This window comes from Dendronephthya gigantea, unplaced genomic scaffold (genome assembly GCF_004324835.1).
Source record: "Dendronephthya gigantea isolate DGI-Jeju-01 unplaced genomic scaffold, DenGig_1.0 000173F, whole genome shotgun sequence".
Taxonomy (NCBI): Eukaryota; Metazoa; Cnidaria; class Anthozoa; order Malacalcyonacea; family Nephtheidae; genus Dendronephthya; species Dendronephthya gigantea.
In genome coordinates this window covers 352,953-380,041 of record NW_021163183.1, presented here as the reverse complement: position 1 = coordinate 380,041, position 27,089 = coordinate 352,953, and the positions used below count along the sequence as shown (strand labels likewise).

General features: G+C 37.3%; 2 protein-coding genes across 2 annotated transcripts; one reads left to right on the top strand and one right to left on the bottom strand.

Annotated features, from left to right (window-relative positions):
• Nucleotides 1-2,623: 2,623 nt before the first annotated feature.
• Nucleotides 2,624-5,112, top strand: LOC114538085. The gene has a single exon (XM_028559207.1). The coding sequence runs from the start codon at nt 3,628-3,630 to the stop codon at nt 4,489-4,491; it is 864 nt and encodes a 287-aa protein (XP_028415008.1). The 5' UTR covers nt 2,624-3,627; the 3' UTR covers nt 4,492-5,112.
• An 11,107-nt stretch (nt 5,113-16,219) lies between these two features.
• LOC114538078 lies at nt 16,220-27,089 on the bottom strand. The gene is made up of 6 exons (XM_028559200.1): nt 26,501-27,089; nt 26,233-26,275; nt 24,031-24,205; nt 19,960-20,063; nt 17,780-17,979; nt 16,220-16,990 (listed from the first exon to the last, which is right to left on the bottom strand). The coding sequence occupies exons 1-6, from the start codon at nt 26,533-26,535 to the stop codon at nt 16,678-16,680; spliced, it is 870 nt and encodes a 289-aa protein (XP_028415001.1). The 5' UTR covers nt 26,536-27,089; the 3' UTR covers nt 16,220-16,677.

The window sequence follows — 27,089 nt, the reverse complement described above, 5'->3', positions numbered from 1 at the left end:
CGTTTTCGTGGGATGAAGATTGAGGAATTGTGCAATTTACATGTATAATATCGCTTTTGGTAAATTCCCAGTGGCCAAAGTTACTCAACAGCGTCCTTTTCTAAGTTGGTTTCTTGCCAACAGGCACTTCAATACTTGGCAACTCAACACGTTCATATGGCCGCTATCCTTTCGAGTTTCTTTAGAATTTGTTGAGAAGATTAATTTCTTATTTCGACAGGATGCTTTTTTCATCATTGATAATTGACCTATTACTGGCCGTACGCCAGACATCGTGGCCTACGCTTACTTATTCACAGTTCCTAAAGATGAATTCACACAGGCATATATACCTGGACGGGTATTAACAAAACTTTCCACAAGCGTTTTTAGTCAAACTTTCAGCGAACAATGCGTATAAACACAAAAAAAACCTTTACAGCATTTCGACTTTGTTGACTAAAAAAAACAATAATATTCAAACTGATTTGAAAAGAGGGAAACTCGCTATTTTTAACGTTAATTATACAGATTGTCTTTTTGATATATAGCTAGCTACTTTTGAAGTGTCCTCGATGAATGAAACGCATACTATATTTCAATTCGTATTGACATATGCCCTTGTTACGTGACAGCAAAAATATATCCCCGCTACTATCGAATAGTTGTTTATAGAAACATTGCTTTTGTATAGCTACTTCAGAGAGATATGTGAAGCAATAGCATATATGTTTGGTTATGCGAAGTAACCTATAGAAAAGCGGAACTCAACGCACGCATTTTGTGCTTTGTTTTGCTTTGATATACGTGATATAGCTATATGAAAAGGGAAAACACGTCCCTAAAAGTTCGCTTTCGGTAGAAAGGGTAATTACACAGTTTGCTATCGGAAGCTTCATGGGTGGCAGTATATAGCCTTTATATATATCACAAAGATAATTGCTTGTATATTTTATATGATAGCCAATCACTTTTAATCCATTGAGTTTCAGCCGAATGCGCGTATTAAACGCATTGACCAAGTCAGTTGAGCTGGTTTGGACCACAATAAGGACCTGTTTGAGATCAATTAATATTTCGGCGGAAAATAACAAGTGAAAAATTGCTGAAGTTTTTCATTTTCTGCTAAAGCATGTTAAAATTATATCGTTTTTGATGTCTTTTCCCTAGAAGTCAGCTTTGCAATCACACATCTGAAAATATCGTTCAAAAATATATTTACATTTATACACGGCGAAAAATATATAAATATACATTTATCGTGCCAAATTTTCTTCTATGGTATGTGTTACTACAAAAGGACTGTGTACAGTGTTACTTGTTTATAGTTTATGGAAGTATATGTATAAATCATGTCAGAAATGCTGGGAAAACAAACAAAAAAAAAAAAGATCTTAAAATTATTGTTTTACTGAAAGGTAGATTTGGCAGGTAGATTTCAGTTCAGGATGCAAATAAAATCCATTGCAATATTACTTAATTGAGGAAGGAAAAATTTTTGATATACATGAATATATTAAAAAAGATTCAGTTGGCAAGAACCGCATGCAACAATTAAATCAGTAGCCTTTTTTAAACACAAGTCCACGGCCGCGGATTTCGAATCATTGCGAGTCGTTCACTTTCCAAACTAACTTACATGTAGATTTTTTGTCATTTGATAAAGGTGGCATATGTTTTTCAAGATATATTCATTAAAATTTTCTTCAGATAAAATCTTTAATTTCAGTTATTTCCTCTCACGAGTCATGCAAAGATTATATAAGCATTTAGTTGATGTTGAAAGTAAGATCTATATCTGCATGTATAAATATACTTTTTGTGATCAATTCAAAATCTAGATGAAACAAAACATCTCATCATCAAAAATCATCATGATAAATTATTTGCGCAAGATTTCGATAATTTCCGAAGGACTGATGCTTGTAAACTCAATTTCATAATACCTATATTCAAGTTACTGCCATGCGAAATAATTTCGGAACTGATTTTAAGTCTATTAGACGAACCAAATGTTTGACAGTTTCGTTCAGGAAGAGTTCATCAAAAGATTATCTATATACTTAATGCATTTTACCTCGCCCAACAATGTTCCATAACTTTGTCTCAAGAGGGATTTTATAACTCCATAGCCTTATAAAGTCAATCTGAAGTATTTTAAACAACACAGGACACAGTCTGTGACAGCCACAGCATTCGCGTTTTACAAGTAGACATTTTATTGCATATTATTGAGCAATTTCCATCTGAGATAATCATTTACGATGTTGATTAAACGAGATGCCTTTGTTTCAAGTTCTATAGGTCGAGAGCTTCTATTTAATAATACACGGAGACATTTAACATTTCGTAATCATTGTGTTTTTTTTTCTCGTTATCACAAACAACGCAAGATCAGTCTGAATTAAATGTTTCTTTTTAAAAACCTAATGTACACCGTTCAACTCACAACAGTTCCCCGTTGTCGCAAGAAAATTACAATCATTTTCAAAATATCGTCAAGCGATAATGAGCAAGCCCAGAAACCCGCAAACCAGCGTGTAGACTAAGTGGGGGAAACACAATTTAACAAAACCACATCGTCATCGTATTTGTATTAAGTCGCTTTGAAGTTCGTCCACGTGTGACGTGAGAAGCATTTCACTCAGTTCCCTGTGAAATTCATATTAATATTCTGATATTGCGGTGTGTCTACGATTGAAAAAGCACGCTTTGTTGCTCGCCAAATTCAAAGCAAACCTGTAGCAGTGAATCCTATATTACGCATCAGCGTCATCGACAAAAAAAGCAGTCCTGTTGAAAAGCGAACACGAGAAACGACGAAAACCGATCTTTCGACGCCATTTTCGCGCGAGGCCATCAACCTCGGACATATTCCCTCCGAGTGACATCTACGGAATTGGCAAATTTCATTGAATTTTAACATGCTGCTGACTTAAATGAGCTGTTGACGAGATACGATCTAAACCTTTTTAGCCGCGACTACCGGAAACATCATCTCTGCATACCAACACTTCCTGTGATAAAGAAATGCTCTTTTGCTAGCGTTTTATTCGCTCTTAGCTTACATCATTAAAAGATTCCCACAAGTGGAGTAAAGCAGAACAGCAAACCGATGCGCAAAGTCGCGAATGAGGAAAGAAAACTTTGACTTTGTACAAGTGGGCGAACGAATCTCATGTTATACGGTGTTAATAGGGTGCTGTATTTAGACCTTTGAATGGGGGCATCATCCTGAACATTTCACAAGATTATATTTTTTGACCTACTGTGATTACCTCAATTTCAACTGTTTGGAAAATTCGCTTTCGGAAGTCGGTTGGGCATAAGACCTTTCGGGTGTCAAAGCGCCACTCTTATGTCGAGGCAGTGTGCGACGTGAAGGTTTGAATCGTGGCACAAGACAGGCATTTGTTATTAAAGGAACCTAGGAATACAAAGAGCGAACGAGGTTTTACAAACGATTCGTCGGAAGCTTTGTGTAAACTCAGGAAGGAAAGCGAGAGACGACAAACCCACCATTAATACGTTGACATTTTCTATAATCACAGACACATTTAGCAGTACATGGGCCGAAGATAACACGTCAGATTTCGCGGACAAATTTACGGTGACTTTTAACGAAATATACTCGCTCAAATAATATATATGGCCTCAAGGTTCGACGCACAATCGAAAGGCTGGCGAACGTATTCAAAACCGATCGGTTCTCTCAAGTCCTACGGCCCGAAATTCGGTCGATATGGGGAACAAGTGAAAACATTGACAGAAGATGACGAATGTATATATTACCCAACGGTTTATGGCGAGGGGGATAAACTGAAGATTGTTAGCAATCCGGGTTACGGGGCGTACGGCAAATCCGAATATAAAACAAAAGACGCACAATTCAAGGCGACCAAATTTGACGCGTACGATCCAACAGACGATGGCATCTATGAAGTGCTTAGCGGTAAGGTGGCTCAACCGACATCGGCTCAACAATGCCGTTCGCAATTCGGCAACCGAAATAATCATCACACTGCGGCTGTCCCGAGAAGCGTGCTTCGTGCTTTGAACAACGATTTCGCGCATAACACGGCCCGAGACGTGTTGACATTTGAACCGACCGGCTGTCGGTTTCCATCGCCCGATCTAGCGAGTAATAACAACGATCTTAAAAAGGCCAAAATTGTGGGCCATCATGACTTTGTTTCGCCACAATCCGAGCACAGCTTGAACGCGAAGGAGGACAGCGAAGAGCTATTAGATTATTGTACTTGCATGTGCATCGTCAAAGGAACCTTTTATCATTTCACAAAAGACAGCGATAGCGAAGGACATCTCGCTGATCAACCATGTTCGTGTGCTGGGCCATTGAGTCAGTGCCTACCACGCTGGGGTTGCCTCGGAGTTTTTGCTCTAATTTTCCCGTGTTTATGGTGTTATCTACCTCTCAAAGGTTGCAAAAAGCTCACCGAGTTATCGGATTGTTCCGATACTAAACCGCTCGAGAAGAAGCCTATCAAATAAGCAATGTAATGTCATCTTAAATGAAGATTCCGGCTGTTTGAACTCTAAATTGGACCAACATGAAAGGACATTCTCTTTGTAAATAACTTGCTCAGCGTATAGACTCGCTCGACTGCGTCGTTTCAAAAACAAGCTCCGTAAAGGTCGCTTCGTATAACAAAAGCTATCTACAAAAGCCTAAAAATGCCATAAAAAAGTTTATTTCAATGAAATAAAACGATAAATTTCCAATCGAACTAGATTGTAATCGAAAATAATGAGACCAGACTATTTAAGTTTATGTTAAAACGTTTGAAGTAAGTTAAAGGACTAATGAATATATATATATATACATTCGGGCTTGAAATAAACGTGTATTTAACTAGAAAGTGTGTAGTTACGTTCAATGAGGTATTAACAAGGCGCGCTATACTAAATTATCACAACGCTATAGGAAATTTCTGTGTATATATTTGACACGCGGTTAATATTTGTAAAGTATACATGCATGTGTTGTAAAATATTTTGACTGCCGTGTACATAAATGTTAAATAGTTTATATAGTGTCTGTGATACTGCTGATGTATATAAATAAATACAGTTCCATTTGAGGAGTAATACAATCCTATTTCAAACTCTGTGTGTATATCATGTTTCTCGTTATCAAAGCATGCGTCGAAATATATTTTCTCCAAGACTGATTCGCAAAGATTTAAAGCGCTTCTTCGGGTAAATGAAATGGAATCGTTTGAAGTATCTATTTGATACGAAGAACAGGCAGGAATCCTATCCAAAAGGGCATAACATGTAATGTTACGAAATAACTGCATTCTTAAAGCTTGTTATGAACATATTTCATCCATCGTTTACGGCCTAGGGTATAGATGCAAGTTGTCATAGTACGCACGCGTTGAGCTCGTTAAAATCTATAATTTACGTTCTGTCAACTTTTTCCTGTTTTAGCAGACCTTGTGTTTACAAAAGACACACTAAAGCACACAAATCCTTATTAATTTTTCTCGAAAGGGCTAAGAAAAGCCGCCAGGTCAACATTTCTAAGCTCTCAACGACGAAATGAAGGTGTATGTAGATGGCTTTTGGTCGCGAGCCAGTTGTCTGCGGGATTTGTGCGGATACTGAATTGATTTCCTCATTTACTTCGCGCGAGAAATTCCGCCGAGTTCGAAGTGAAACGAAAAAAAATAGCCGTGAGCAACAACGGTCGAATAGGAAGGGCTTTCAAACAGTGAAAATATGCTGGTGTAAAGAATTCTGATTTATAGTCATTATTATCCCGGAGTGAATCCCGTTCCGTTGATAAACACACAGACGTTAAGTATATATATACATTGCCTGTGGGCTTTTCAGCGAAGCTTTACAACAAATTGCTAGCAACGAACGGAAATCATAATCGCAGATATTTTTGTGTTATTATTTTCAACGTGTAATATCCCCCAGAATATGGCATAGTTAAGCTGGTGTATATATATGGTTATAAGCCCTCGATTTGCGTACTAAATTAATATTAAATTGGTGAAGCAATATCGGAGCATGTGCATGCGTTCGTAGGTGATGTGATGTGACATACGTGTAGCCTACGAACATTCTTATTCAGTCGAGTAACCTTAAGTGGGAAGAGAGTTTCATAAAACACAAAATAAGTTTCAGATAACACATAAAATCTAGAACAAAAAATTGTCAATTCTCGCTAGCTAAGATTGTTGTTGTTAGCCGGGGGAAATTTTAACTCCCCAAGTCAGTAGGAAACCTCAACCTGAAAATATACTGTCTTTTGCATGGTTAGGATTTAGGTCGCGACCAGCTCTCTGACTGGTCATGTTAGTGTGTGTCGTGAAATTAATAGGAATCTTTGCTGTTGTCGCTATGTACATTTCAAGTCAGCCATTTTAACCGTTTAAACTTTGCGCGTTCCACTATGTTCTGTAGTGTCAAACACCTTTGTCGATGTCGTACAGTTAGAGCTATAATCTCTCCTGTTACAGCGGTTTCGAATTCAATATGGTTTATGTCACTCCCTGACTCTGACTGGATTAATCCTCGCAATGTAATTGAAAATCTACTCGAATTCCAACGCCAAACGGCCAGTACACTTGTTTGTGCTAAAAATCTTAGTTTTTTTAAAGCTGATAACTCTATTATGTCAGCCAGGGTTATCTTTAATTGCTCTAGTGTCACGAGAATTGCGCACGGAGTTCATACCTGTGGTGATTTGTGAATCGACGCAAGTTTTAAACGAATAGCATGGCGCGATTAAGACGAAACTATACAAAAAGAAGACACAATGCATTTTAGAGCTAAGCATTGTCCTGCAATCAGTATAAATACTAGGAATTAGGAGACTGAAATTACGAAGTAAGCTCATGTACTTGTACGTAATAGTCAAACCACGTTTTTTGTGGTATACTGGTCGGCGTTTAAAAGACTATAGAATATTTGCTTTGGAACAAAATGGTTTGTTGACTGAACTTGCTATTAATATACTCATTTTGATAAGCGCGCAATGAACATCTAAACGATTTTTCATAATCTAAGATTTCTTTTCTTAAGACAAATAGCCGCGATTGTGTTCCTGGGCGAACGGGATTAAACGAAAACTAATCTCGCTACATAACACAACACAACACAAAACAACAGAGTTTTGATAAAGATATTAAACAAGTACATTCTACGACAAAAGGAATTTCCTGGAATATGCTGGACTAAATCGCGGTAACCACGCTATAATCACGTCTGCGTCATATCTTCTGGCAGAGGCATCGCGAAGGAAATGCATCAAATCCTGTTCATAATAACATTTCCCCTCACAGCTTCACAGCCCAGTTTCTGTCAAGCCATGGGATACCTCACATGTTTATATAGGCTGTTATTGTTCCTATATATCAAATCATATACCCTGCGAATTTTCAATGTTTCCATAATATTGTTTGTCGTGGCAGGCTGGCCGCTTGGGAACGGAACACGTATTGAATGTATAGATACCCTGTCGAGAATTATAACATCTTACAAGATATGCATATTTGCTTGCGGCAAAGTTTATACACTTTCATATAATGACAGTTTCCATATCCTTTTGCGGATGTTATTCCATTTACCAGCGCGGCGCGAATGAGCCTCACTTGGTGCATGTGTGCTTTTGGGCTCCTCAAGAGCCGGGTAAGATTTAGACCCGAAGGTAAATGACTCGGAATTTGATGAGAGTCAGCAAGCGAGAGTTTGTATGAGAGATTTATCAACTACCTTGAATTAGTTGAACGTTGGCAAGAGACTAGAGTTCTAGGCAAAGGCGACAATCGAATTCCACCAACTCTTTTGGCTATCGATCATGACAAGAGAAACCTTTTCTAGAGAAACCTTTATTGTTTGATCAAGCGAGAACAAGAGTTGCATGAGAGTTTACAAGCCGGAGTTAACTAACATGCATCAACTATCATTGCTTGATCAAACGAGAACAAGAGTTGCATGAGAGTTGACAAGCAAAAGCTTACATGAGAGTTTCATCAACCTATATTGCTTGATAAACGAGAATAAGTTTAATATTTAAGCATAATATTGACAGTTCAGTGACAAGCTAGAGATTATAATGGAAAGAGTTGAAAGACTGAACAAGACTGAGTTGTGCGAGAGTTGACAAGCGAGATTCAATATCATGACATGTTGACTTTGCCACAACTGCCCTTCTCCAGTGTGACCAGCTCTTGATTAAATTCTTACCATTTTTACATGTGGTGGATGGTTTGTAAGAGGTGACAAATGCATATTGGAAAAAAAGACTTCTCATTTAATCTCCGGAAAATCGACACAATTTTCACAGCTTTTATTTGCTTGTATTCCGGCCAGAAGTAGCTTCAAGCTGGTTTAACATCCAATAAACAAGAGTATTTTCAGATATTTGACCGCATGAAAGTTTCTGCGCCAAACTTCTTGTTTACGGGCTTAAAAAAGAGCTCCAACGGTACTTCAAATTCAAGGTTATAAACACGGCCTTGCCCTTGGGAACTTGATTGCCGCGCATGCGTTGTACGGTTCACTGATTCAGGTAATATTGATGATAAATAAACAGACTTCGTGTAGTCAATCATTCCTTAGACTGACATCAAAAACACTAAACTTTACCAGAGAAGCAATATAGGAATATATGATGCACTTGCTGTTAGTTTCATGCGAAACTTTGAAACTATATTCGACTATTTCTGTTTTCCCAAACCAAATTTAAATGAATGATGATAGCAAAGTTTGTTCAGAATAAACTATAAACGATTAAGTGACTTCTAAATATATCCTCACACAAACGTGACACATGGATAAACGAACATTAAATTGATGTTAATGCAGCGAAATTGCGCAATATATTATAGATGCCCCTGCTCGCTGTGAAATCATAACATTCACTGAACCATGCTCCTTCATTTGGGTAACGACCTCTAATGACCTAATTAGACAAGTAATCACCAATTATCGTCCAAATAATTCGGATCGCTTGTAATAAATGACAGAGATTATCGAAATCAGGAATAGGGAGAAAGCTTGAATTGCATGTCTATTCACACTGACTGTTGAATATACGATTAGTGTCTGTGTACCAGAGCTCAAAGTGGAGAACACTGAGGCTCACAATAATGAGTTGAAGGACACTCGCTTTGATGAAGTTGACGATCTATATATTAAAGTGATCAAATGTTTACTGCCTTATTTAGGTAAATTACCTTCGTTCATTATTCCTGTAATGCAACACTTCGCCACATCATTAAACTGACTGAGAGGCATAATATGCTCCGGAAATTAAAGACAGCCTTACTGCGCATCATGCACACTCTTGAATGGTATTTACCATGTGCAATATTACTCTTATTCTGCATCTAAAGTGTTGTTTATCGTAGTAGGTCAATATTCAGCCATAGATTTTAATCTTGCGGTCAAAGACTAACCCAAAGATGTATTTCAAAGCGACCCGAATATTTCTAGCTTGTTGCTATTCTCATCCAACTAGAACTGAAGTTGGTTTGATTTCTTTAAAAATTCAAAATGATAGTTTATATAAAGTGGAGAAAAAGAAAAATCGAGCTCCCATTTTAACTTACTTCACTTTACAGACTATATATACAACGATATATTTACAATTATACGTCTGCAGGTTTAAAATCCAACGCACAAACCCGTACAAATCGCACAAACCGTACAAACAACGCACAAATCAATGCACCCAAATATTTCTGTTTAACGTTAGGCAATTTGCGTCAGTCTAGACATTGTTCCTAGAACATATACGAGTAATTAAACTTGGAATGGGGTAACATTATCTGCAAGAATCTCTGTGTTGAAAAATGCATTCAGCATGCTTTGCAGGTTTCTAGGTCCACGCGCAAGATAAGACCTCGACCGAAATACCTAAACTTTTTTATTTCCCTATGACAGATGTGACTAAATAGATAATTTCTTGACCAAAACATCGGCAGTATTTATATATACTTTGAACTAAAATGGATAAATTACCCCCAGAAGACATTTGGTGCAGTAAAAAATGTTTCCCATCATCGACAAATTGTGGGTGTAAATTTAAAGGCGACATTTTTTTAAAATAGAGTTTTTAGTTGTTTGCATGTTAAAACGTTTATAATTTAAATTTTTATGAATGTCTACAAGGGTTATAGGCAGGATATCAGCTTTCAAACTCAAGTTTAGTATATTTGTAAAACAATTTGACGTATTTCTAAAACAGTCTGGTGTTATTTTGAAGTTAAATGATTGAAAATAACTGATATCTATTTTTATGAAACAGAGTACACTATCATATAATGACGGCTTCTATAACGAGGCATAACATTGTACCGACTGAATTCAAAAGACGGAGTGCGCTCACTGTAGCAACTTTATATAAACTTCTCTGATGCTGAAAAAGGTATTTTATTATTTCCTTGTAGTTTATTCAAACATTAGTGTGTAAAAACCGGAGGACAACCAGTTTTAAAATGTTCAAATGTTGAGAAAAGTTGACTTAGTTATATAGACTTGCACTACTTGAACTAATTACTGAGTACAAAAACTCTGTGAAGAAACTTGCTCTTAGCAAACAAACGAAAATTAAAAATTTCAAACCACTATTTCCGTCGTCTCTTGTCGTGCAAAATATCCGTTCTTTTTCAAGGAACTAGAACTCAAAGAATGACGTAAATGGTGGTGTGATTCCACCGCCATATTGTGACAAGGTGTATGCATAATTATAGGAAGCAAAATAATACAATTCGCATGTCAGTTGGGCAGTATTTAACCCCGCACTTCCGGGTCACGCTTATCTTTTGAAACACGCCCAATAGATTGATGAAATATTGTTGCATCTAAGAGGAACACGGTGGAGATTCCTCATGAATTCTGACACGAACATTATTGTTATTGTTGCAACATATTTCAAAAGCAAATTAACACTGGAGGAAGATGTTTTATCACGTTTTTTTTCAGGATCAAATAGCCTGGGAGAAATGCAAACAAAAATTTGTCTGTTTGTAATATCGAGGTTCTGGGCATCGTCAACTTCAAACAGCTTTATAGGAAAACATGGGAATGAAAGATTTGTATTCAATTGGTCAAAAATTGTCAAATTAAAATAACAAAATAATCAGGGTGGTCTTTCAAAAAACTTTTCACTCAAATGGTCTCAGCACTTGCTTTGAATATAACCGAATACGCCTCAAAGTCCCTACCAAAAAGCCGTTCCATCGTCATGCTAAGATTTCAGACATTTTTGTCGAGAAATTGTCCGGATTAAATTGGTTTATATTGTATGCAGTTGGTGAACCACATGTTATTTTGAACGTCGAGATGTCGATTATAACATTAAGTTGTTTAATAAGAAGGTACAGACAGTGGGTATCCAACGAAAGGGTTTATAAGTTTCCAGTTAAGCTCCTTAGTCTGAATATCGCTAGTAATAACATCCAGACAGAAGTCATTGGCCTAATGTTTAACATGTCTGAATCATCGCTTGATTTCTCAGACTTGCAGTCTATTTGCTCGTATCATGCTGTTCAGTTTAATCATATCATACAGCAGGTAATCCCATATGCGATCTCAAATAAAGCCATAACGCCAGCCTATTTTGGTAGATAGTTAATATATATAGAAGGGAGTTTTGTTTTACCACATCTAATACTTAGTATGCTGACTGAAAATATGAAAGTGTAATGTCATCTCCACTGATAACGCACGTTTTGTCCTAATGCAAGGCATCTCAGGTGAATTAGAATCATGCAATGAACCTCGAGGTAACAGTGAAGAGAGCAGTTAGGGCACATGAATAACTGCATGGTAATCTTGGAGACAAAAAACTGCATGCGCGCGCCCTTAATAGCTACAGCGCACGTACAGAAGGATCGCATGTGATCCTCCAAGATCTTGTCTCGCCCGAAGCCGGACATTACGGGAGGGCATTTGTGATATTAAAAAAAATCTTAATTTTCGCCCCCTCCCATAGATATCCTCTTGGAGTTCTGCCCCGGAATTGTGAAAGCCAGAGGGTATAGGTACGATTCCTGTCGAAGGACATGACTTTCGCGATTTTTGCACGTATGAACGTCGCTAGTTTTTTCTATTTCCTTGAACACTGCCTAAGCAGATAATTCTGCCCATGTCAGTCCATGTTGATATCGTACTGGTTCTTTGCAAAGAAGATGAAATTCTTCAAACAGTTTCTTTAAATCATTTGTTCACATGATTGAACACACGCCAAAGCCAGCGTTTATATATTTACTTACAGCAAATGCAAACTATGGAGTATGGGGATTGAATATTCCGATTTCACTTGTAAATAACACGAAATATTGAACAGTCTACAGATCATTCTCAATGATAGCAAGGTGAATTGAATGCCGAAAGTATTAATATTGGCCTTAACGTTTTCGGGTGATTTTAATTGATAAACAAATGAAAAACGACGTAAACAGCCGCTTATAAAGTCGTGTAAAAGCACGGCACAGATGTTTTTAGGCTTGTCTCATTCAGTTAAAAATCACGAGGGCGATAACTTTAGCTACTGATAATGAGTAAGTAGGAAGGATTAATTACAGTTGAAAACAAATACAGTGAAATTTAGATGTTCATTTCCTGTGGCCAAGATTTTCACGAGGTTATTACGAGATATTTGATCAAATACCGACAAAACAATATGTGAATATATCGAAATATAATGATATGAAAGGACTGTTCTTTAGATGGTTCTCGTAGGTATTGTTGTGGATGCCAGAATCTTCTTAAAACCTCATTATGCAAAACAATCTAACATGCAGAGGTAGCCATGTGTGTGCTACATACACTGACCGCCAATGCAGTGAAATGTTGCTCGACTGAATGTTACAATCCCATTGAGTCTAGTAGAAAGCTAGAGAACTTAAGCCTCGATATATGACTTGCATGTAACACACTACCAAACAATTAAAAGGTTTATTTTTGTGGTATTTTACCTAATTTCGTGAAGACCATGCATGTATACATGACATATATATGCAGTTACATGCAATTGACTTGTAGTAATTTAAAACTTCAACAAATTTTCTCCACTTTTCTTTGCGAAGTTTACTTAAGTGAACTTGTATAACGGCGCAAAATTCGCTCATGCAATTTAAATTTTTTTTATCATATATCTATAATTAGATAACAAGAAAGAAAAGGAATATCTCGAAACTTTTAAGTGTTTCCTAAATTGTTGTTTTGTGTTTTGTTCCTTCCTCAATTTGGAAATTTAAATCGATTGTTAGCTTAAAGACAAAAAGTAATCTGTGTGATTTGATTCAATCTTTCCCCAGTTTCAAGTACCTCATGATCATTTATGGAAGTGAAAAAAGATTGGTAAAGATTTTAACAATTATTCAAAAGTGGTTTGAAATGTAAAATCGACTTTGTCTTTTTTTCCCAATTCTTTTGGTTTCCTGCCTAATAATTAGGAGAGATTTGCGATAAGAGATCGAATCTTCCATAAACCAGCTTATTTTTCCCCAATCCGAAATTGCACTTGCAAATATTGTCCAGTTATTAAAGTACATATAGGTTTATTTTCAATTTATGGGCAATATCGATGCTTTTGCGGTAGATAAAGATGAATAACCTTTTAACATTAGCTGCATTTTATACGTTCGTTGGCAAAAACATGTTTTTTTTTCTGTCAAAACAAAGCACTTTATTACTTCTATTGCAATACCTCTCGAAATCTTTTCCAATCGTAAACAAAGAAAACGGAATTTATTGAGGATTGAACTAAAATGGCCACATATATCACCCGCGGGCTATAAGATATGTTTTAGGCTTGCTAAGCTATCATTTTAGCCAGAAAAACAAACCGTATATATAAGCAATGCCTGACGAAGTTCATGCAGTATTGTAATATTAAATATATATGGTACTATATATATAAATATTATTAATTCAGCTAAACTTTTGTTGTCGTACACACAGGCAGTGAACTTAACCCAAAAGTTGGAATAAAGACGGGCTATAGTCCTGGCTTTGCTAGCTTTTAGGGTCACCAACAGCTTGCGAAAACCACATGCTATTATATGAATGACACAGCAAATTCATTTCAAATCTTATACATATGCGAAAAGGAAGCTAGCGTCTGGTATCTATCTGTAATCAGATGCCTGCAAGTAGCCGTTCCGAATGACATGGCCATTCCCGACGAGACACGAGCGAGAGCATGTCTAGGAAATGGTTAATGTATGTCACCTTATATCTTAATCATGATGTCTCAGACTGGTTGGATCGTGTAGTTTTCCTCGGGTTTCTCCTGTGGTAACGCTGACTGACAGAATTACATATAATAGCCTATACTTGGTGTCCGCTTGCCTAAACGTACCTCTGACTCGCCACACATATAGTCCGTTCCCTCGAGTCCAGTTCTCATCTGCGCAGTTTATTTCAACAGAGCATGGATGTATTCAAATCCCACGTCTGCACCGGATACCACTCACATTGCCTTGGATCAATCATTAAGCTTCATCTTCAGACATACGGTCGCCACAAGCCCAGGTGAATTTCCGTCGGGGCACTAAATTAAAACAGAATTAAGTTCTAAACGCATTCAAAGCACACCCTGTGGCTTCAAAGTTATTTTTACAACGCCAGTAAATTCCGTTCGACAAATAAGAGCAAATAACTATCCGAAAGATTAAATATTTGATCATTTCCTGCAGCTTTGAAATAGCTATAGACCGTGGTGTGCAAAAAAGAGCCACACAGCAATAATTGTTTATTTTATAACCGTAGGCAAAGCATGTAAATATTGAAAGATATCTAGGTACAGAAATTATCGATGTTCGTATGGTTTGGGGCGGGAAAGCAATTAATGTTTCAGGCTGTCTTTCGCTGTTAATGAAGAACTACGTTTAATAATCCCTTATGCTGGTTCTAAATGATATAGTCCTCCATAATTTCTAAACTATTCCCTTTAACCTCTTAATTAGCCTTGTTTTCACATACTAGATTGCTTATGACCAGCCGTGATTAATATCACACTCCAGACAGCACTAACGTGCAGGAAACGAACACAAATGTTGATTATAACTCATCGGTCTTATCTTTGCCAATTCAACCAGTGCTCACTTAAATATAGCGATAGTTCAACAGGCAATTGAAAAAAAAATTAAACATTTTGTAGAGCCTGCATGTATGACACGTATAAGATGGAATATGCGACCTGTGCAGTGTCGACCACACACACAATCTTGTAGCAATATTTTGTCCTATGCAAGTGAAGATTGTATTGTATAAAAGGTCTCAAGTACAAGGAATAACTGAATAAGTCTCTTCTTAAATACATACTTCTTAAATAGTATGTATCAATATAATTTAAAACCTATATGAGACATCTTAATACACTTAAATCCAGGCTTTATAAACTCTTGGAATGTCTGGGATAAGGCAGAGCTTTTCTCGAGTTGTAAAATACTTGTTAATCTTCTATAGAGAAAACAATTTAGCATCAAATGTGGTATAACAACTGCCTAAAATAGACAAAACACTTCTCGACGTTTCAACCTGAGGGTTTTGTCAGGACTCAGGAGAGTTGAGAATGTGTTATGTATCAGAAAATCTGCTGGTCTGGTATCTTGCTAGGACATACTGACCAATGATGGTCACATTTGATCAACTGTGGATATTGGACAACACTTAATGTCAATTGGGAATGATGATGGTCACCTAGGGATGATGATGTTAACTTAAGGATAACGATTGTCATTGGGGGACACTGATGGAAAGTCAGTGATAATGATGTTCGTTCATAGGTGAATAGGGATAGTGATTGGCAATTGTGATTGATGATAGTCATTTAGGGACGATGGTCGTCAATTATAGACGCCGGTGGACAAATGGGGAAGGCAGTTGATAAAAATATTTTAGGATATCACGAATGTGTGGTAGTTTTATGCGTTTGGTGAAGCATTTAGTGAAAAAATATTTTAATAAGCGATAAAAATTCGAGGTTTGTCACTAATATGCAAAACAGAGCGTATCACTCTACAGTGTGAGGGGGGAGGGTTGTGGGGAAGCATTTTTCAATGGATCCTGTTTCAAGGATCTAAGAAATATATGCTCAAGTGGTGTCGACATCCACCCGTCTCTCAAAACTGTGGCCCAGTAGGCCACGCAACCCTTACACAGGTGAAACAAACCTGGAACCCCTCGCGATCACGAGACCCAAATTACCGAGAAACAAGTTTGGAAGCTCAAGGTCAAAAATGCCATGAACCTCGACTTTTATTGCTTCATGTACAAGTACTCAATGACATGCATCTTCACGTTAATATAACGGATTACAAAGTGTTACCAGGTGCAAAAATATTTCAAGAATTTTACAAGAGTTTCGTAGTCGAATACACAAATTGTGCATCAACCATAGCGAGTTTTTGTGCTGTCGTAAAGTTTTAACAACAAATACCAATTATACCGTTTGTTTTACTATAAATTCGCAGTCATGAAGATGACTCGATGACGGGCAACTTGCTTCTATTCCGACTGTATTTCGTTTATATTACAACCAACTACAAATCATTTTAGAATAAATAAAAACGTCTTCGTAACGACGTTTCTCGTTCACGGTTAGTTAGTCAAAACAGACATTCCTCACTCCTCTTTGTTGTCGTTTGGATCCTATATTTAAATCTCTTGCCATATTCCGCTGTACAAATCTTCTCTCCTCATTTTTCATTCAGATTTTTTCTCTTTCTTCGCTCCAAATCTTCTCCGAGGCGGGAACCTCTCGTCAGCATCATAATCCTCAACACTTTTCATTTCATTGGCTTTCTTTTGAGCTAATCTTTTGTCAGCTTTCTTCCTGTATCTATTTCTATTTTTTCTGTTCTTTTTTTTATTATTTTCCTTCAACAAACGATTCAAGCGTGGGTTATTCTCGTTCCTTAACAAACCCAGCTTCTTCTGCTTGATCAACCAGTTCATTTTATCCTGTTCGATCATCCAATGCGATACAGGATTCTTTCTTCCTCGGGAGGTATAGTACCTGAAGCAAATAGTAAAATCCTACGAGTTAAAATGATTTGGATCAGTTTTAATATACATAGGATTGCTCTTGCAAAGGTTCTGTCGCTGGGGTTGAAAACAAAATCTAGTTTCATCGATTCGAAGAAACGTGAAACACGTCCAGGCCAGGATTGGCTACGACATAGCGTTAGGAAACTAGTTTTAATTCAAAATTTTACAGAAGGCTCTGACTTTCTTTGCCAAAAGGAGTGTATAATTTTTATTCTTGTTGTGAAACTGTGTATTGCTGCATCTTAAACTCACTGTTATAAGCTCTGAAATGTTCTCTGTTGAAAAGGAACTTTAGTTGTCAGTCTACGGCATTCAACGAGTGATTCACCACTACATGCTTAACTGTTGACATCTGTTGACCAAGAGCCCAGAAAGCTCGTTTATTTCCATGGTTGTTGTTGTTGTTGTTACTGTGTTTTTATTGTTGTTGTTTTATGCGCTGTTGCTATGTTGCTGTCGCTACCGGTTTCTGTCAAGGCTGATGTGTCTCCTGTATTAAATGTTTCCGGCTTGTATGTTTAGCTGTTGTATTGCAGCCTTATTTGTTGCTTTTTCGGTCAAAGGTTTTTCTTGTCGGTGCCAATTCGTCTCAGTCAGTTTTATTTATAGCCTTTCCTTGTGTTGTATCTGTTCATCATGCATTTATCATGCATTCATCGTGCATTCATGCCGGGTGCAAAACATTGCTTGTTTTCTTCCCTACTTTACTTTTGTGGTCAATTCTACTGTTAAAGTTGCATGCATTCACTCCACAAACCTCATATTTGGAATAACTTTTGATCTTGGTCGTTCAACGAACTGCACCGCCTTCGTACCATACCTGCTCACCGCTCTAAACCTGTTTATTCCCTTTCTGCTGAACGATATGAAACGCCCATTTAATACTTCAGACTCGTACATGGTATATGCTTTCTTATCATGCTGTTCTCGCCAAATACACCTGGCTGTGTCGCGTTTCTGAAAACACATTCATTAAACTTGAAACATGGAGTAAATTGTTGCAACATCTGAGTAATAGCAAATTGAAGATAATAAGTAATTTAACTTGTAGCTACACCACGTAAGTATTTAATACTGCAAAGTTTTCGGTCCGTTAACACAGGCCTTCATCAGTGCAATGACCTGAATGCACGGTTAACGTTATCGACTGCCACCATGCAAACGTATAAGAATATTATGAAGATAATAAGTTCACGGATCTCAGTAATAATATTGCATATTATACATCATATTTAGATTAAATACTTAAAAGAAAACAAGGGTTATTTTTGTAGTCAATACGATGCTTAAGCAACACATTAGATAAACAAGAAAACGTGACTTTTACAGTAAAATTATCGATCACTAGCACGAAATATTCGCAATTCCTTGCCAATGTATTTGATTGATTTCTCAAGGGTCTAATCCTTCATCATTTGTCATTCTCAAAGATGCTGGGCTAAGAATATCCAGGAAGTGCCCACTTGTACAAAAAGTCATGTTTTTTTTTTGCATAGTGTAACATCCCTAAGCAAGGTCGCTCGAAAGACCACCGTCAAGTATGGATGCTTAATCAGATTATCTCTGCTTTCTCCCGAGTGCTATATGTTTACTTCATAAAAAATCTAAAACTAGAAGTTCCCGAAAAATCCAAGCAAGAGCATGCCGCAGTATCCTGTGTTTAGATCATCGGGGTTTTTTTTAATGAAAGCAGGATTTTTGTGCACTCCATGAAACATGAAATACGCCCTCCCCCCCTAGGGAACTAGGAAGCTTTAGCAGTGACTACGAGTTCCATTCTCGCGCGTTGTTTGTTTACGCCATCAGCCAAAACTCGTCGAGATTTCGAGTACAAGTTGTTGATTAATTTCGTAGTGAAAAGCCAAACGACTACGAGTTTCGTCAGATGGCGTAAGCAAACGCACAGGGTTTGGCGCGAAAATGACGAATCTTGTACTTGTACAGTCGCACTCGTAGTCACTGCTAAAGCTCTCAACTATTACAATGGAAAGACGCCAGCTAGAGCCCCTTCTCTCAAGAAGAGTACAAAACCTCAATCTGAATTGACTTGCTAAAGATCTTTAAGACCGTGAATTGGTTGTATTTCATTCAGAAACGACAGACTATTTGACTGGGGCCGGTTGTATCAAGCCCGTTCAGCTTAAACGGTGGATAAGTCAAATTTAAATAACACGCTTACATCTCTCTTTAATGAGTCAACTTGAATATTATGCACTGAATATGTAGTTGTAAACAGTATCTTTGTATCGTATATAAAACGATAGACTAAGCTAAACGGGCTTGATACAACCAGCCCCTGTTACTTTCGTCTCAGGACAGGGAGTCCTAATCCTAATATGTTTTAAACCGTGCATAAGCACTTTAGACAAATTTATTATTTGAAGCACGTGCGAATATCGCGCTATAAATCAAGGGGATGAAGAATGTTTTAATTACAAATCTATTGCGTCTTTGAGGCGTCAGTAATTTACGACATTGCGTAAGGATTTAGTGAGAAAATCAGTCCAGTTATCATTTAGAGAACTCGGTGGCTCAGTGTGGGCACTATATGCATTAACCCTTGAGACGTAGGTTGGACCTTGTTGAGGACCCATGACCCTTGTGTGGAAAGAGTCAGTCAACACTCAAGAGAAATTTTGGATTTCTCTGGTACTTTGCTTTCCACAAACTATTGACTCCAGGGTGGGCTTAGGGGATCGTAACTAGCCTTGAGACTCTAGCTTTGCTATCCGTTAAAGTGATGTGAATCAGGTGGATTAATATTTTGATGGTGAAACTCTGGAGTTACCAATTCGCCTGGTTGGTAACTAGAGTAGCACCATCACAATATTTGCTAGTTTATTAGAGACAGTGCACACGGGAACAGCCATGCATGCAGATATGGCTTTTGTAATTCATTTCAACGGCGAGTGAAGATGAAAATAATATGTCGTTTACCTTCGCAATAAGTCGTCCTCGCTTGTCGAAGCAGATGTACCGAGAGGTCGCTTTGCCTCTTATGTGAACTTTACCAAACCGGACCGTCAGAATTTCAAGATCAGCTGGATAAAAAGAAAGAGAGTGATATAGTTTCAAATACCATCATCATTCCGATATTCAAAATGACACAAATAAGTGTTCTGCAGAGGAAAATATATTTCGCATCTTCACTGAAGTATAAATTATTAGAATATAAAAAACAATAGTTGTGTCTAGGAGAGTGTTAATATATTGTAATGTGTGAATTGGATTTGGAAAAGAAACAATTCTTGTCTCGTCGTAACTACTTTAACTTGTGTTTCAACACTTCCTCCAAAGGTACAGTATATCGATATTCTTTCAAAAAAGCCAATCCAGAATGTTCTAATGAGAAAGAACTTAGTCATACACAGTTTATATTTGATTACCACCAGCGGTTTCAAGTGTTTGAGAATTTAAATTTTGGCCAGACATGGTATAGGAAATTACAAATTACGTTACTATTCGAAGATATCTCTGTCAACAGGCATATACCATAAATACAGATATTTATAACACAGCTTTCTATGAGCTGCAAGACGTCTGATTGGCCAAGCTACTTGCAAGTATATCAGCTCATATGTAGAGTGGATAATGAAAAACGACAGTAGTTATTGATAGTGAAGTGAGAATTTGTGGTGATAATTTAATTAAAGTTTGCATTTATTGCAAAGTTTTGGTTATACTATAAAAAAAATTATACCATTCGTTCTCGTCTTATATAGCTGATAGCTCATATTCGACTGAAGCTGATGGTATAACAGTTTAATATAAACACGAGATAAAAAAAACACATTAAAACGTAACCTGGTAACTTTCAGACGAGAAGTCCTCGGAAGTACGGAAGTTCCCACAATGTTCGTGCGAATTTTAGATAAACCATAGACAAAAGCCTATTGTTAAATTGTACATTCTCATACTTAACACGACAGCGTCCAAAGATGATGATTTATAAATAGAATAATTTTAGGTGATAATGAACTTGATGCAAATGAGTCTATACCTAATATCAGTCTATCAGACTGCCTAAAGCAATGCTTAGGATATATTCCCAAAAATAGGGCATCGTTGATGCACGAAGATTGGTTGCGAAAGATTACTGTAAAATCTTTCACTTCCTGTAGTTGCAAGTGGTTGATTTCTAAAAACACTGCATGGTCAGGTCCTTGGTATATAAAAAAGTCGACATTCTTCGAAACGAGTGTGGAATTAAAATCTGATCCGGTAAACAGGTTTGAAGTGTTTAAATCAAGTGACTAATGGACACACCCATAAAAGAGAATAGCTCGAGTAGGCAACTCATTAAGTGAGTCATAAATGAAGGGGCTTTCACAACTTGGGCAGGTTTTACCCCCTGTTTTTATGGGTCATCGATGATGGTGCTTGGGGTCGACCCATTACAAAGTGGGCAGATTTTGATCCGTGTTTTTAAACCCCCCGTTTACATCAATAAATAAAACTTTTTTTAACCAATTTATCCTCCTAGGAGAATCTTCACAAAACTAGTCAGAATCACATTGTATCCTGCCAAAATTTCTGTGACCGCAGCCAAAGAAATTAAATTAAATATTTTTACACCATTTGAACTCTTGGACTATTAATTATGGGCATTGTTTGGCAAGGTTACAGCGCAAACAATCAAAACTCGACCTGATTCAAAACATCGAAAAAATTTCAAAAATGTCAATGATTCACATGTTATATAGCATTTGAGAATTTACCAGCTGAAGATGGCTAGTAAATTGTCCTTGGGCATTTAAATCACTAGTGTTAAAATAGTACTCGATTACTTATTATTTACTTATTTACATGTATTCTCCCCAATTTATTTTCATGCTAACTCTCCTGACGAAGGCCCTCAGGTCGAAACATCGAGAAGTGTTTTGTCTAATTTAGGCAGTTGTTATACCACATTTGATGCTATATTACTCGACTAGTCTGATTCTTTTTGTTGTGAAAAGGATAAGTCTTTTGTGTGCTTTTGGAAACAACGATTTGTCATTAGTTTAACTTTGTATCCGTGTATAATCCTTAGAAGAGTCGTGACCATGGGTTGCCAGTATTCCCCCCGGGAATGTTCTGGGCGTTACGCCGAAAGTATGTCACGGGTTTGACCTTTGTTGGCAAAAGTTTTGATATTTCAAGTTCGACTAATTTATAAGCATATTACTCCCATCAGCAGCAATTGTTCCGATAACAATGTTTACATAGGTGTGAAACTAGTTAATCAAAACATTTAACATTTGTCTGCCCGCAAAGTGCTGAGTATCAAATTATATGGTTGACGCAGAGTTGTTATCTAAACAAGAATGCCGTCTCCTCGACGGACCGTGCACGTGGTCAAGCTGTACACGCTTATAAACTCCAGTGTTTTTTGTGCAAATGTGAAAAAAAAAAAATATAATGTGAACCAAACTATAGACAAGCTTAACTTTCAGGGTTATTATGGAAGATATATCAGAGCAAGGGTGTAGTGGAACAGGGAGGTTACTTGTGTATATATTTTTGTATGATAAATTTCTGCGCTGTTCTAAGGTATTTTTGGTTACAACATTTCACGTCAACCGTCAACTGAATATATATTTTATCGCTGAAAGATTGTGCAACAAAAATTCGTTGCTTCAATGGCTAAAAAGGCGCTTAACTAATGCCTTGATGAAGGACGATTAGGCCATTTATCAAATTAGTTCACCACTGGTCGACATTTGAAAGTATATATAGTCATGCAGCCAAATATAGTCATGCATTCTGCCTCGTCAAGAAAAGGTTGCGATGAAATTAATGAAACTAGTAAATAGGAAAGAAACTTGAAAAATATCGTTCAATTTTAATCACACACTCTGCCCGATATTGAGAGATAATTTTAGCAAGGAATCGTCAAATCGAGTGCATTTGATGGTGAACATGAAGTTGGCAAACAATCTGTTGACTAGAATAAGGGGACGAAGCCGATACCGCTCTCGATTCATTCTCAGCGAGCGTATCTTATTAAAATATGAATGTCCACTATTCGCCCAAGGATCCAAGAGCGCATTTTTATGCGTACTATTCTCCCATCCCTCAAAACAAGTGAACTATCGATAATTAAATTTCCGCGACTAGATAAGGCTGCTGAACTTTCAACAAAGACGATATCGATCATTAAAAACAAGGGCATTACGCCGCCCAGAACGAGGTCGAAACGCCGGAAGAAAACTAATTAGAATAATTTGCGTTCATTAACCGAGGCTAAAGGCTTTATGAGGCATTGTTCTTGATCATCATAAAAGCATGTTGAACTTCCAAAATATTCGCTTTAAAATACTTTATCTAGATAGTTTTAAAACCCAATTTCTTTATCAAGATTGCCATCTTGATCATAAAAGTTAGTTGGCATACACTCGGAATATTTTTAAAATTGAGGATCCAGGGCGGATTTTGCAAGGAAATTTTTTCATCTGACTTTATCTATCATCAAATGTGAGACAATTAATTTACAGACGATTTATGATACTTTAGAGAGGATTTTGTTAAGCAAGCGTTGCGTAAATTTCACAAGTTCTTTTAACGAAACGCGATTATTTCCAGCCGTGATCGCAGATATATAACGCAGACTTTCGTCGACTGAGAAACTATATGACACTGTAGAATGACTAATTACTTGTTTTTGTTTCACAAGAACATGATGTTCAATTTTACTGACATATTTGAGATCTACGTTCGATAAGACGTGATAACTTTATCATTACAATAATTAGGGTCAACCGCGTTTAATAGCATCCTACCAACCTACACACCAATATAAACATTGTTATCTGATCAAAGACGGCAATTGTTTCTCCTGATGTGGGTGACTGGGTGAAAATTGCAATTCCTATGAACATAGACAAGATGCGGAAAAAATATATTTCCCATCTCAAATCGACATTGTGGCGCAAAGCAAAAAATGCTATTAAAGTGTTGCGCATATTTTGCAAGTTAAACAACACTATCTGTATACCTATATATGTACATATATGTACCTATACGTACCATATACATCCCCATCAGCTCCCTGCGCCACAACTTTTCCTTTGGGAGTAACTTGAATAAACTGACCAGTGTTTCTGGAATAAAGCTGAGTCCGGCGACGATTCGGATATTTACTTTTATGCTCATCAGGAGGTGCGTTTTTCAATTTTCGAAAGTGTACATCAAAATTTTTAGTCTAAAAAATGAAGTGCCAAAAATTATAAGAGTCCTTTAACGTGTTAGTATATACTAGAATTTCCTAACTCTCCTGACGAAGGCCCTCAGGTCGAAACGTTGCGAAGTGCTTTGTCTATTTTAGGCAGTTGTTATACCACATTTGATGCTAAGTTGTTTGAAGAACGTCGCTGCCACGCTGCTCCCTGCCCCTGGTTATATTAGAATTTTTTCGGTAGACAGTTTCAGGATAGTGATGGCAATATTATGTGTAAAAAAACTTGATTATGTTTATATTATGATAAACGCGTGTATAATATTATATCGTGGTTATGTTGATAAGAATTCTCTCTGCCGAGTTGAGAACGCACATACGTCCGAATATACAGCGTCAGGCAATCGCATGGACAGGATGAAACTGCAGTGCTATGGTACGTGTGCTTAGAAAATCATCCTGACAAACAAAAATCGCTGAAATTGAGACTCGCGTCAAGAGTACAGGGCTGGCTCGGCAAATTTTTCATGCAAAACTAGCCCCATACGTAAAGGTCAACCTGCCAAGTCGATGCTAAATTCTTTCATTTAAAAAATGACATATTTAGAGCAGACCTATCTTGCACACTTTGGGTGACAATAAGAGAGAATTACTTTGCGTCAGAGATCGAGTGTGTGGCGCTGGCTTACAAGTATATGATTTATGGGACAGACAAAATTAAGCAAATCCCTGACCGTGATAAATTGGATTTTATCTCCCCACTTTTCTCCTTAGTTTGTGGTAAAAGTTCTCTTGGTTTCTTTCAGCGGGACAACGCCGCGAATGGCAGTATTTGAGAGTATCACTTTTTTTACCGAGATTATAAACAAAAAACCCGGCAGAAATAATCTGTCCTGCATGCTTTAGAAAAAAGACAAATAATTACAAAATACTCATTTCACACAAGTATCGTCTAAGAGGGCTCGAAATAACGTCTTTTAAATACACCCGTAAGTAAAGATTTTTTAAATACACCCGTTTTAGTGCTTGAACCATTAAATAAAACTATACAGCTATGCATGTGCGTTGCTATACAAGGATCAAGCCGCTGGAACGCAAGTTACCGATGAACAACAGAAAAATGCCTTGAATAATTGAAATTGGATTGGAATTCTTAAGCAGTTTTCACGGTCAAGCTTTTACGAGTGAGGTGGTTAGCTTGTTGGAGTGTATACATCCCAGCACTTTGCCTGGAGGATTTCGATATTTCCAGGGTAGCGATGGCTTAGCCTCGAATGAACTTGGCTCAGATTTTTATCACACTTCCCTGAGGTGTTCTGGCAATGGTTACTGCATGCGTTTTCAGTTTTGACGCCGCAGATTACCCATGCATGCTTAAAAATCCAGCCAAGTTTTCCTTATATGAAGAATATCGTGAAAAATGGCGAAAACTATGCCAATATTTATGTATTGCGTATATATTACGTAACTCAATTGTATCACATGCACCACGGAATATTACGGAGGAGAAGGATTTGATCCGGTACTTGTGCCCGACAGCGTTGCCACAAGTAATACCTTCCAATCACTTGAAATCATTACGCGTAATTTTCAATTTGAAACGTAGCCACTGGTGTTATAGACAGAATATAGCGAAACCTACTGTTGTTGGTTTACAAGATAAACATTAGCTGCTCTTGACACATGAAATTTGAGGAATCAAAGAGTTTTTTAAACTCGATAAATTGAATTTTTATTGAATCATAAATTGAATCACAACTTCAGCAGAAAGTACGCCGTAGTGTGGAGCCGGTTTTAAGAACTCAAGATCGTTTATTCTTTCGTTTATTCTCATGCATGCTCTGCAACAGTGATCGATAAACGTATCAAAGATATGCGGGAATACGATTTCTATGCTGCCAGCGACGTAAATAGTAAAACTATCAAAGCAGGTCACGTGAATTTTAAATCAACATCTATACCTGTAAGGTGTCTACCGAGAATTCATCTGATGCAATGCTACAATAAAATTATAGGATATATATGTAGTATTTCTTACTAAATGTAATACGTACCATGTCATGGTCTTTTCCTGAGGCAAAGGTGCTTCCAAATAGCCTAGAATGTAGAACGAATATACAGTCAAAGATATGTCGAACAACAGGATATAGAAACCAAAATAGAAACGAAAATAGTTTACAAGCAAAGATTGAGAGCTTCGTATCATCTGCTGGCCACATCATAGCACAATAGATGAACAAGGCTACCCAGAACGTGAATTTGTCTCAAAGGCCGAGCATATTTGTTGGTTAGCTATAGAAAAGTAACTTGAATGATACTTACAGCAGCAAAACAACACCATAGGCGACCGATTCCATGATCCTTTTATAGGTAATCGTATTTACTTTACAACGACGCAGTTATAACGTAAGTCTCTGGATAAAACCTCGTCTCGGAGAGTGTTCTTGAATGTAACGAATGCAACGCGCACAGCTCTATTTATATCGAAGCCTCTGGGCAAAGTGTTTTGGCGTTAAGGAAGTGCTCACAAAATCCCTCCGTAATTTCAAAGCGAGTGTTGAAAGCTGGAATTCTATTTCCTCCCGTCAAAATCACCGTTCGAGCTTGATCGTTATGGCATTAAGGAAATACCTTGTTCACTAAGGGCAGCTCCTTCGAAAGTGCACGCAAGCTTTGCTTTTTTGTTGGCAGAGTTGAACGTCGGTAGCGAATCGCGCTGTTTTGTGAGGTCCACATTGAAGGGTGTCGATAAGTCGTTAACAATTACAGAGATAATTCCATTAGCCATGGATCAAACTTATTTGAGGTGGAGTAATGCACAAGATGACAAACGCTTCTTTCCGGCCAAGTCGAATCATTTTTGACCGATATAGTTTGATCTGACCGAAGCCTTAGCTACGCAGATAGCTCT

What these genes read in the sequence shown, in the direction of transcription:
- LOC114538085 (XM_028559207.1), top strand. Translation starts at nt 3,628, where the DNA reads ATGGCCTCAAGGTTCGACGCACAATCGAAAGGCTGGCGAACGTATTCA.
- LOC114538078 (XM_028559200.1), bottom strand. Translation starts at nt 26,535, where the DNA reads ATGGAATCGGTCGCCTATGGTGTTGTTTTGCTGCT. An exon ending in GAGGACGACTTATTGCGAAG is followed by an intron (nt 17,980 to 19,959) that starts GTAAACGACATA and finishes ATGTGTTTTCAG; the next exon opens with AAACGCGACACAGCCAGGTG. An exon ending in AAAGTTATTCCAAATATGAG is followed by an intron (nt 16,991 to 17,779) that starts GTTTGTGGAGTG and finishes TATTTGCTTCAG; the next exon opens with GTACTATACCTCCCGAGGAA.